The sequence below is a fragment of the Microtus oregoni genome, unplaced genomic scaffold, assembly GCF_018167655.1.
Source record: "Microtus oregoni isolate MIOR12 unplaced genomic scaffold, Mior012 000003F_ref0000135, whole genome shotgun sequence".
NCBI classification, from domain to species: domain Eukaryota; kingdom Metazoa; phylum Chordata; class Mammalia; order Rodentia; family Cricetidae; genus Microtus; species Microtus oregoni.
In genome coordinates, this window is record NW_024543062.1 from 7,469,233 (window position 1) to 7,481,278 (window position 12,046).

General features: G+C 44.2%; 1 protein-coding gene across 6 annotated transcripts in view; it reads left to right on the forward strand.

The window, feature by feature from the left end:
- Cux1 (cut like homeobox 1) overlaps positions 1-12,046 on the forward strand; it is a 329,325-nt gene that overhangs the window by 81,883 nt on the left and 235,396 nt on the right. For all 6 annotated transcript variants that reach the window (XM_041648337.1, XM_041648338.1, XM_041648339.1 and 3 more), the window contains exon 2: positions 4,422-4,532. In XM_041648337.1, the coding sequence (XP_041504271.1) occupies positions 4,422-4,532 (111 nt within the window). The remainder of the gene's footprint in view (positions 1-4,421; positions 4,533-12,046) is intronic.

Genomic DNA, 12,046 nt, shown 5'->3' on the forward strand with positions numbered 1-12,046 from the left:
CTATTAAATCTGGATGGCAGGATTTTAAAAATTAATACCTTCCCATTTTCCCAAGAAAGTCAAAGAGTTCACACCTCAAAGTAAGTCTGTTCCTCACTAGACTCTCCTGAAAACAAACTCAGTTCAGGTTTCTTCGAGTCTGGCTAGCGTGTGGAGAGATAGCCTTTTTTACCGTGTAAGCACCGTTTGATTATTTGCTGATTTTGACTAAGTAGATCTTGGTAACCATACTGTCCCACATAGCATTTTTGGGTCCATGTAAAATGTTTCTGTTTGTTTGTTTTCTGTTTTTTAGAAACCACCACAAAAAAAAAATCATTCATTGGTGGCCATGCCAAATAACGCTGTTCACAGGCAGTTAAGTTGGTTCCAGCTTTTCCCTTTTTTGCATCTTAATGCCTTTCAGATGTGGGGACTCTCTGAGCTCCTGTTTCCATGTGACCTGTGACTCATGAGCTGATGATTCTGTGTTTTGGTCCCACATCTCCCCCTTCTCTCAACACATTAGATTCTCTTATTAGTACGTCATTGTATTTGACACTTTGAGAATAGACAGGCTCGGTGGATAATAAAACGGTATTGGTCATGTGTTTTGTAGCCGTCTATTCCCTTCTTGTTGTCTCTGGAGCTTGAGAATGCAGTCTTCTCCTTCAAAAGGGTTTGGTGGGGGCTGGGGAGATGGCTCAGTCAGTCAAATTTCTGATACTAGGTATGAGGACCTGAATTTGGAACCCCAGCACCCATGTTAGAAGCTGGCTATGAACCTGTATATCCACAGTCTTAGCTCTGGGGAGTGGATGCAAGTGAATGGATCCCTGGAGCTGATTAATTACCCAGCCTCACTGAATCTGTGAGCTTCTGATTCAGTGAGGGACCCTGTCCCAAAAAATGAGGTGAGAGTGATAAAGGAAAGTTTCTGTCTTCCATCTCTGGCCTCCATATGCGAACACAGATAAGGACCCCTCCCCCAAGATTTGGTGGTGTTTTACTCTTTTTTGTAAGCAATCAGTTAAAGACTTAGAGCCTTAACAATGTGACTAGTCCTACCTGGAGCAGTGGAAGTTCCACACATAGGTGGAAGACTTAATCTACTCACCATGTCAGTCTGTTTCTGTCGTGGCAGGTGGCAGCACAGTATTAAATTTGGGGACTCTTGTGGTCTCCAAATGTGGTCTCTGTCATGGCTCCTCATGTTGGTTCACATATATCAACAAGGTTGGCATTAAGGACTGAGGTGGATCCCCATAAAGTCCCTGACTGCCAGCAGCAACTGGCCCCAGGTGGGCTTTACAATGTGATGTCAGAGGTGGGTTCCCGGTCACCAGCCACCTATTCAACTCAAGCTGTCAGCCTGGGGAAAGACCTCAGAATCAGAGGGTCTGACCAATGTCCTTTATTTTCTTTGTGGTGTGTGTGTGTGTGTGTGTGTGTGTGTGTGTGTAGGTAGGTAGGTGCCTCACTTTCACCCCACTGCCCCTCTCTGTGCACATGTCTGTGGATGCCAGAACACAACCTCTGCTATCATCCCTCAGGTGCCATTCATCTTTTTTTTTCTTTTTCTTTTTTTTAACAGGGTTTCTCATGACAGTGGGAGTTGTTTGTAGGCTAGATGACCAGTAAGCCCCAGGGACATCCTTTCTTCCTTTCTAACAGTGGCCTTACATGTAGCTTTTTCTCTGCATGTTGAGATCTAACTCAGCTGCTTGTGCTTTTTGAGTCAGTAAGCAATGCTTTCTTTATTACCTTATTTATTTATTTTTGGTACTGGGGGTTTGAGCCCAGGCCTACATTCATGTTAGGTAAGAACTTTACACTGAGCCATATTCACTGGCCCGTTGTTTAGTTTTTCAAGCCACAGACTTAGGAAGACCAGGCTGGTCTCAAACTTGATAGGAAGTTGAAGATGACTTTGAATTTCTAATCTTATGCCTCTACCTCCTGAGTGCTGGGATTACATACACTGCCATGCCCAGCAACCTTGTGTTCTAATTTTATCCCCCAAAATGTACTTACTAACTGGGAAGGCTGGAACCCCACAAGTTCCCTTTAACATCCAACACCCCATTGACTTGAAGAAGACAAAAGATGTCACTTGTCCTTTAACTGGGGACCCAGGCTTCTTCACTACAGGCAGTTGGATCCCTGTTGAAAAAGACAGCCAGCACTGGTTTTCTGTTTCTCCAAGGTTTGTGTGTGTGTGTGTCTGGAAGGAAACATCAACTTCTCCCGTTCCTGTCATATTTCAATATTGGCTTTTTTCCGCCCTTCTCCAAGTCTCCCGTTATAACTTTTTCTGCTGCTTAAATATAGCCGTCTAAGTCCTCCTTCTTGCCAGATTGTTTATATTTTTGCAAGCCTTCTGCGTTATCTGTGGCTGCTTGCTTGCCTTTCTTTCCATCCCACTTCCCCACATTGGTGGTGGTTGCTCTTTTTCCCCTGCCTCCTCTTCTCTGGGATGACTTTCAAATGTGGTCTATCAAAACGCCCAGTGTTTCCCTCGTTTCTGCAGTAGCTTTGACATCTGTTCTTGAATGCTAGCCCACAGTATTCCTTTGGATTTGCTCACCCAGGATTTGTGTGAATGCCAGAAATACTAAAGGGAGTGTGGCATGAGGGCCTCTCCCCACCTCACAGTTCCCCTCTCCACATTTAAACTGTCTTAAGATTTCTAAGTTGACAGCATGCTGGTTGGTTGTTCCAGCTCTCTGTCATCTTGTCTGGCCATGAGCCACACCATCATGGTACCAGGGAAGTGTCACCCAGGATGGCTTTCTGGCCTAGTGGGTTGTTTCCACTAAAAAGGAAGCAGGGGGCTGAGAATGCTATTCAGTCTATAAAGTGCCTAGTATGTAGGAAACCCTAGGTTTCTTCCCAGCACCACATAGTGTGTGGCACATGCATGTGACTCTAGCACTCCAAAGGAGGAGGCAGGAGGATCAGAAATTAAAGGTCATTCTCAGCAGGGGTATCTACCCCTTACCCCACTTCACATTCCCATGGAAAGTTCTATAAGGCAAATTGACTTTCACCTCCCATCCTAGCTACTCAGGTGGTAGCTAGGAGCGCTTTGAGTGATGGGCAACCTGCTATATATTGCCTACCAGTTCTCTTACATGCACCCCTCCATGTTCTTATGCCAGTGCTGCTAGCTCTAGGGAACTGCACTGCACAATTCCTTTTAAGACTTGTAGAATTTCTGAGGGGGATTAGGAATATGGCTTAGTTGGTAGGGTGCTTGCCCAGTATACATAAAGTCCTGGGTTCTGCCCCAGCACTGCATAATACATGCCTATAATCCCAACAATTGGGAGAAAGACAAACACTGTAGGATCAGGAATTCCAGGGCCTCCTCAGCTTTATAATGATTCTGAGGCCAACTGGGGTACATGAGAACCCCCCCCCCCCCCGTCATGAATTGTCTCAGGAGATGGGATCTTGGTGGCCTTCTTGGCCTTTTAGCTCTCCCAGGAACAGAGTGGGACCTGCTGTGGATGAGGAATCACTTGTAACAGTTACTGAATGCCACACAGAATGTTCTGCTCTGTGTAGTCAGTTACTGAATTTACTCGACTTAGCATATGAGACAGCAGGCCATTCAGTGGGCAGCCACATGGCCTGTATACCTGCTGTGAGCCTGGAGCTCCATCCTGGGCCCCATCTGCCATGGGCTGTTCTGGGCAGCTCCTTATGACAGATTCTCCCAGTCTTAGGGCTGGGACACGGGCTTTCTGACACTGTGTACGACTGATTGCTGTTCAGAGCAGAGTCCTCAGACTTGGCCAGTGTTCTGGTAACCTACTTTGGGGGTCCTCAAACTCCAAGGCCTGTGGGATGCTTGGTGAACAGTGCCTCTGAAAAGCTTACAGGGCAGTGGGGATAATTATTCTTGGAATTTGCTTTTTAAAAATTCCTTTCTCAAACTAATAGATTAATGGATCCAATTGGGATGCCTGGCTTAGAATAAGTTTTCAAGCAGTATTTGTTGAGTGGAACTAAACCAACTGTTGTTCCCTGAAGTTTCAGGTCCACACTGTAGAAGGCTGGCCAGAATAGTAGAATCTATTTGGGGCAAACACTGTTAGGCAGGGGGACGAGAACTCAGGAGAATGGCCTGGAGAGATGTGGGGGCATTGACTCAACTAAGGTTTAGGAGGGAAACTGTTCCTGTGGTTGTTACCATAGGAAGGAATCCTTTGTGCAGCATGCTGAACAAATTTGGTTCTCTCCAGTTACTGTCTGGGACTGGTGTTGAGTGAGTATGTTATGCTTATGGTCCTTAACATTGTCCTTGAGCTTACTTCCTGCCCATGAATTCATTCCCAGGAGTTTCTCCTTGTTATTCAGCACCAGCATCCACTTGAGCCCTCCTGGTAGAAACTGCAAATTATAATCTTGCTTTTCCTTTCTCAATCTCCCCACAGAGAGAACTTGATGCCACCGCAACAGTATTGGCAAACAGGCAAGATGAGAGTGAGCAGTCCAGAAAACGGCTCATTGAGCAGAGCCGAGAATTCAAGAAGAACACTCCAGAGGTGAGCTGGGACTGAGTCGCAGTCTTCAGAAGGGGTCTCATGACCCCTGGGATAATTTAGAATACTTATTGAGACATTTCTTAGTTCTTCAGAAAAAAATACATGGCAGGATGCCTGCTTTTTCCACTTGCCTCCAACTCTACCCTGGCAGAGTATATATATGCCTCACCCATGGGATGTGGCAGTGGACAAGTTGTTGATACCAAGTATAGGCATTATATAGGCTGGACACGTGAGCATTGTCAGGCCCATTTGCTGTTTTAGCCTCTGGTATGTCAGGATGGTGTTAACTGAAGTCTTTCCAGGACCATTGTGGGACAGTGAGCTTCATGCTGATTTCCATGATGCTAGGCAAGTAGTGTGTTCGAAGATGGCATTGCACCAATATTGCTGGTAAAAAACCTCATTTCTTCTGCTATAAACTTTGATGTTTCTTGACACAGGTTGTAAGGGTGATGTGCATGACTCTTTCTAGAGCCTGAGCTTCTATGAATGTGTTGAGAGTTGTATTAGTGACTTGTTCACTTTCATGACAAAGGCAACTTAAGAAAAAAAGGGTTTACTTGGACTTACAATATGAGAGTACAGTCCACTCTGGTAGAGAAGCCTTGACCACAGGAGCTTGGGGTATCTGGTCCATTGTATCTGTAGTCAGGAAACAAAGAGATTAATGCTGGTGCTCAGCTTGTGAAGGGCTACTTGTATACCTGGCACCTCCTACCTATGGTGTGTTTGTATAACTTAAAAGAGTCCAGTCTTATGCCACATACTTACCTTCCAGCTATTGAAGAAAGCTGAGGTAGTAGGATCTTCAGTTGTAGGACTTTCTGGGGTAAAAACCAAGTTCAAGGCCAGTCCAAGGAACTTAGTGAGGCCCTGTCTTAAAATAGTTAGTAAAAATAGGGCTGGGGGCATGTGGTTCAACAATAGAGTGCTTGCCTAGTGTCCCCCAGTGAGGGGACTGGGGGCATTACTTAGGAATAAGATGCTTGCCTAATATGCCCAGTCTCATCTAATATAAAATAAAATAAAATAAAACAAACCATTATTAGCTTGGAAAGTAGAATACTTTATAGGTGCAGTGGATCTTTGCTTCATAAAGGGAACTTAAAAAAAAAAAAGAAAAAAGAAACCTAATTTAATAGTTATTAGTTTAAAATATTCCCCGAGGTGGTTTGTGCTGACAGTTAATCATTTTGCAGATATTTATGGAATGCCGTCCATGTGCCAGACAGTGGGTCCTGGGGAGGAACTCCTATCCCTCTTCTTCAAAGTTATTTTTTTTTTTGTCTCTTCCACCAGGCAGTAGACCATGGCCATGTGGCAAGCTGAGTGCTGGGATCCCATAACTGGCATCTTCTGCCGAGAGAAGTCCTTTCCTTGCACCATACACATACCCATGTGACAGCATTCTCTGTAGGAGCCACAGATGGCTCAGTAACCTTCCATGCAGATGAACACTTCTGCTTTTTTGAGCCTTGTTAGAGCCACGTCTTTCTTAATCTCTCTCAATCCTGCTCACTTTTGTTGGTTGCTTTATTTGTGTGATTGTTTTTGTTTTCCCCTGTGCTTTGGATGAAACATGGCCTCACACATTCTTAGAGAAGCCATGCCATTGACTGTCTTGTAACTCAGGCCTTGCTTCAGGTCTTTGATGATTGAAATCTATTTCAAAGACTAGATCAGAGTCTTCAATGCCTGGTGTGCTTCTAGGAGGAGCCTGAGCATTCTGATTATTTTGTTCAGCTTTGCACCACATCAGCCATTTTCAATGGGACAACTAAGAAAAAGGAGAGCCATATTCCTGAGTGGAAGCACTGCCACCCATCCTAAAACTGTCTCGGTGCTTGTCTCGACCAAGCAACTTTTGTACTGAAAGCTGGGCTCTTCAGGCCACTCCTTGATTGTCTTTTCTCACTCCAACGTGTTTTCCTCTAGCTTAATAAATAAGAAGGGAAGAAAGTGCGTTCGTGTGCGCACGTGTGTACATGCGTGTGTGTGTGTGTGTTCATTCCTCCCTGTGTGAGTATAGAATATAGAGGTGTACCCTTCCCATGGCCTCATGGCATGAGCGTGGACAACCTTAAGTATTGGTGGTCCTCACCTTCTGCTTTCTTTGAGACTGGTATTTTGTTTTATGCTGTCTACAAGAGGGTAGCTGTCCTGTAAGTGTCCAGGCATTTTGTTTCTTTGCTTCTCATATCACATAGATTCACTGGGATTACAGATGTGTGCAGCCATATCCAGCTTTATGTGGCTCCTAGGGATCTCCCATTCTGCCAGTGCATCATTTTTATCTTGGTATTTCTTGTTCACTGGAGCATACTTCCAAAGGTGCCTCATTTCATGGTGTTGTTTACAAATGGCCTTCCCTGGCTCCTTTCTTCTGGAGAAGAGTTCATCCTGAGCCCTGACCACTGAGGGTCCCTTATCCATCTTTACTGCCCCCCCTGCAGTGCAGGAGCTCTGATGTCTGATTTGGCATGCCCATTTTGTGAAGGAATATTCTCTGTGCCTAATATAAAATAGCAGTTGTTAATTGGCTTTTATTTCCAGGGATCAGAATCTTAATTCTAGGCCTGAACTCTTTTCTGATTCATAGACATTGATTCCCTCTCCCTCTTCCCTTCCCTCCCTCTATTCCTCCAGTCCATAAGTTCTCATGCAGCCCAGGCAGAGTTACAACTTACTTTGTAGCCAAGGCTGGTAATGCGTTTTCTGGACCTCCTGCCTCCATCTCTCTCTGAGCGCTAGGATTACCTACATCTAGTTGGTTTATGAAGTCTGGGAATGGAGATAGGGGGATGAGAGTACATGGCAAGGCAAGCACCCTATCAACCAAACTATATCCCTGCCTTTTAGTCTTTTATAGGGTCTTATGTAGCCCAGTTGGTCTTGAACACAGTATGTAATCAATACTTTCCTTAAACTCCTGATTTTCAGTTTCCACCTCTTGACTTCTAGGATTGCAGGTTTACACTTCCATACCTGATAGATGTTTACATTCTTGAACAGTTTCAAAATGCTAGGCTTGGGACAGGTCTCTTCTAGGATTGCACCATGTTAGGAGGAGACTAGATTTGTCGATGATTTCTGTGCTTCAGGTTGGACGTGGGAAAAGACCTCTGCTTTTTGTCTGTTGGGAGGAAGAGTTTTCAAGGATGAAGTGATAGCCCTACATCTTTGCTTTTCAACCTTTTGTGGAGTTGTAGAATTAGAACAGGAAGTGGAGTCAGAAGAAAGACGAAACTGGGACTCGGACTTTTGTCTGTAATCCCTGAACTATGGTGGCTGAGATAGGAGGCTTGTTGTGAGTTTAAGGCCAGCCTGGGGTAAAGTAAGACCCCTGTGTTAGGCAAATAAGAAGGAAGGAGTAGAGGGTAGTAATACTTAACTGTGGCTGGGACCCAAGTGCATTTAGTCACTGTTCCACTGCCTTTTATAGCCATGCAGGAGTGACTCAGCCTGGAAAAAGAGAGTCACTTAAAATAAAGTAGCCACTCCAGTGGGGCACATCTTGGTCATATGCAGCCAGCTGGCTGGAGCCTTGAGGGGCACCTTGGCTCTGGAAGAGGTATAGTGCTCATGTAAGGGTGATCTTACAATCACCAGGTGTGGTTCAGGATGGCCACACATGACGCTGAACTTTCAAGTAGTATATTGATATTGTTGGAGGGAGAGGGGAAGAGAGAGAGAGAGAGAGAGAGAGAGAGAGAGAGAGAGACACCTTTGTATGTGTGTGTGTGTGTGGCCTATTGGCCACTCAGCACTTCTCTTGCTTTCATTTTATTGCCAGACCTAGAAGGCTGCTGTGGCTGACAGGTTTTATACCCAGCCCTCACCCTCAAAGACAAAGTTTCTCTATGTAGTCCTGGCTGTCCTGGAACTAACTCTGTAGACCAGGCTGGCCTTGATTTCAGAGATCAGCCTGCCTCTGCTGGGATTAAGGGTGTATGCCATCACTTTTCACTTTTGTTTCAGCTCGCCTTTAAGCCCCAAACCTCCACATTCAATCTAGCAAACACACAGCTGGATTTTCTGTTTCACACTGAACACATTCAGTCAACTGCACTGGAAACCCATGAACATACCTGATGCCATAGACTGTGACTTTTAGGGGAGAAGGTAGACCAGTTAATGTTTTGCCAGACATGGACCTCTCAGCAATGACATTAGTGCTTAGAGGTACTCTAAACTAGTCACATGCTAGGGACATGAGCAACCCTGTCGCAAGCAAGAACCCATTGTGGGGATTTGGGGACCTGCTCATACCACTCTAGTGAGTCTATGGCTCCTTCCATTTCTGATTCCCTAATGCTGGGATTACAAATGCACCTGGAGTTTTGCATGTTTGCTTAGGATTCAAACTTCAATCCTCATGCTTACATAGCAAGCACTTTACTGACTTAACTCTTCTGAAGTCTGCTTCTTATTTTGAGACAGGGTTTCACTGAGTTACCCAGAGTGGTCTGTTATTATTATTTTAGATAAATTTTTCTTTTTGTGGAGCCGTGGGAAATCTGCAGGCAACCTTTTTAATTCCTTGTTTTTTCCTCCTCCAAAGCTCTCCATGTAAAGCCACTATGCACATTTTTGATTCATTGTCAAGAGGTCACTCTAGTATCTGGCAGAATTATAAAGCTTGAATAATCAACCTGGGCGTTTAATCATTCTAGAATCATCTACCATCAAGTTACAATACAATAAGATTTTAACTAGAAAAAGCTTAAAAATTAAATGGGACTTTTTAATTGTTACCAGTTAAGCACATTTAGCCAATACAAAAACTCAAGTAGTTTTCTTAGTTATAAGGAGACCCCAGGGGAAAAGTTGCTCCAAGTATCTGGTGCAGCTCAAGCCACAGTATTCTTCCTTGTTTCAGAAAGAGTCTGTGAGAGGTTTGGGAGGGCACAAAGCAGTCCTGAAGAACAGAGGGATCCAGGGGTTCTGAGTAAGCATGTGTGAGCCCTACTAGTCCAGTCTTCCCTGCCCACACACAATGGTCTCTGTTGCAGGGGCTTTCATCTGCAGAACTATTCTTTGCCTTTTTCAATTCTTTCCAATTTTCTTGAAAGATAAATGCCTGCTCTCAGACTAGGTGTTGCAGATGTCCAGGTTTTTGACCCTGAGCAAAGTTCCTCACTGTTCCAAATTTTGTGTCCCTTTCCTATAATCTGACTGATACAGGTTGAGCAGCTCTCACCCAGCATGTGTTGGGTTTAAGTGTTTTAGATTTGGAAGTTTTTCTTCTTCTTCTTCTTCTTTAGATTTGTGAATATTTCCGTAGACCTTCATCAATTGCCACCCCTAACCTAAAATCCATAGATCTCCAAAACTTACAGTGTTTGGAGCATGTCAGAGGATTTAAGGCTTCAGATGTTTGGATTAGGAGTGCTCTGCCTCTGACACGCATTTGCTGGCGGGTAAAGTGTGTAAAACATGTAGTAAGTGCTCACCAAATACTTTAAGTCCCTTGCCCCCTCTAAAAATAGTCCTGAATTCTTTCTGGAGCTGGAAGGTATAGAGAAGGCTCCAGCTACCAACAGGAGCAGGCAGATAATGGCCACTAAACAAATGGTGCACAAAGTAGCTTCAGGTGGTATATACACTGAAACAGAGCCTGGCCTGGTAGCTTGGGTCTCTCATCCCAGTCACTGCAGATGTTGAGGCAAGAGAATTAGGACTTCCAAAGTAGCCTGGGCAATTGGTGAGAATATGTTTTAGGAATAAACTGGCTGGGGATATTACTTAGTGGTAAAGCACCTGCCTAGTTAAACAAAAACACAGGATAATTCAGTAGTGTGGGTGGATAAGGACCTTGGAGGAACTGAGATTTTTTTTTAATCTAAGAATGAAAGTCCCCCCCCCCCCCCTTTTTTGTTACCATCTTTAAGTCCAAACACATAAACCCACAGCCAGCAATAGAAATTCTGAAGCCACTGTTGGTGAATTTGGGTGGGTTGTTTGTCAGTGGGGTCCTTCAACTTTAAGTAAACGCCTATTGTGTTAAACAGAAAGACATTAGATCCCATCTTTCAAAAGATGAGGGCTTCTACTGAATGTAGATTTTAGATATTGGAAGTATTCTTAAGTGACCCATGAAGAGTTAATCTCTCGGTGTCTCTGTTATGCCTGCTTTCAAGCAACAGGGCCACCCATGGTCCTACCACCATATACTCTTTATGTGAACAACAGATGAGGGCCCCAGCTCTCACTGAAGAGCCCTTAGAACCGGCAGCCTCTTCCTTCCTGAGCTGTGTGTCGCTTCCTCCATGTGTCTGGCATTTCTAGTGGGCTATTTTAAGCATCATGGACAAATTATCCAAGCATTTAACAGCTGTGAAAAGGAAAGGATTGTAAAGAGATTTACGTGGACTAGAGTTTTGATGGTGACCTCTGTGAGCCTCTGTGTTCTTATGGAGAAATGGGACTGATGGTCCCAGATGCTCGGTTGATAACACGTCAAGAATAATATGGCAAAGTAATTGAAGCTGTGTGCTTGTGTTGGATATTACTTTGAGGGAAGAGATTGAGTTCAGGGGTAGATTCTGCTTTATCTTATTTATTTTGAGTACTAGGGATGAAATCCAGGGCTTCCTGAATGCCAGACAAACATTCTTCCACTAACTCCCAGCTCTTCACTGGAGGATTCTAGGCAACCATCATACTCATGAGCCACACCCCCATCTCCTTGCTGGGGAATTCTAAGCAAGTGTTCTACCTTCTTTTAAGTTTTCATTCTGAGGTAAGGTCTTGCAATATTGTTTAGGCTGGCCTTGAACCTGCAATCTCCTTGCCTTAGCATTCCAAGAGTGTAGGTCTGTTGTCACTTATAGATGTGTGGGGTGGTAGGATATGTTTGGATTACTGTTATTGGCCAGTATTGGTTTTTGATCTTAACTCACAAACCTGAGCTGCATAAAAATTGACCCTATGAGGGACAGTCCAGGCCCAATTGACAGACTAATTTAATTCATGGCCTGGTGAATTAGTAGCCATGGTCTAGTTGTTGTTCCTAAAGGAGTCTTTAGATGGAAATCAGAACTCTTGGGGCTTCATTCTAGCTCTGCTGCTTCTGGCTTGGTTTGTAGCCTGATCAAGCCCCATCACCTTTCATTTGAAAGATTTTAAATGGTGAAGTAATTTATCTGTAATTTTACCTCTGCCAACAAACTGCTCAGAGCATGCGGAGAACACACTAGCTTCTGCTGCCTGTTTCTCTCTGCAGGTTCCTTTCATCCTTGTCTGTCTTTCTCCATAATATTCATGGTAAGCTCTCTTTGGGTTTTTCCTTTTTCTGGAATCTTGTATACATTTGAAGATCTTTGCAGAGACCCTGTTATGTGTGAGAACCATGAGTTCACCAGGAATTTATTACCTTCTTGTTCCTGGTAGCTTGAGGGATATCACAGGAACAGCTTATAATAGTAGTTGACATTTATTGAGGGCTATCTGTTTATGTAGCTCTTTTTTAAATGACAGAGTCTTATGTAGCTCACACTGTCCTCAGACTC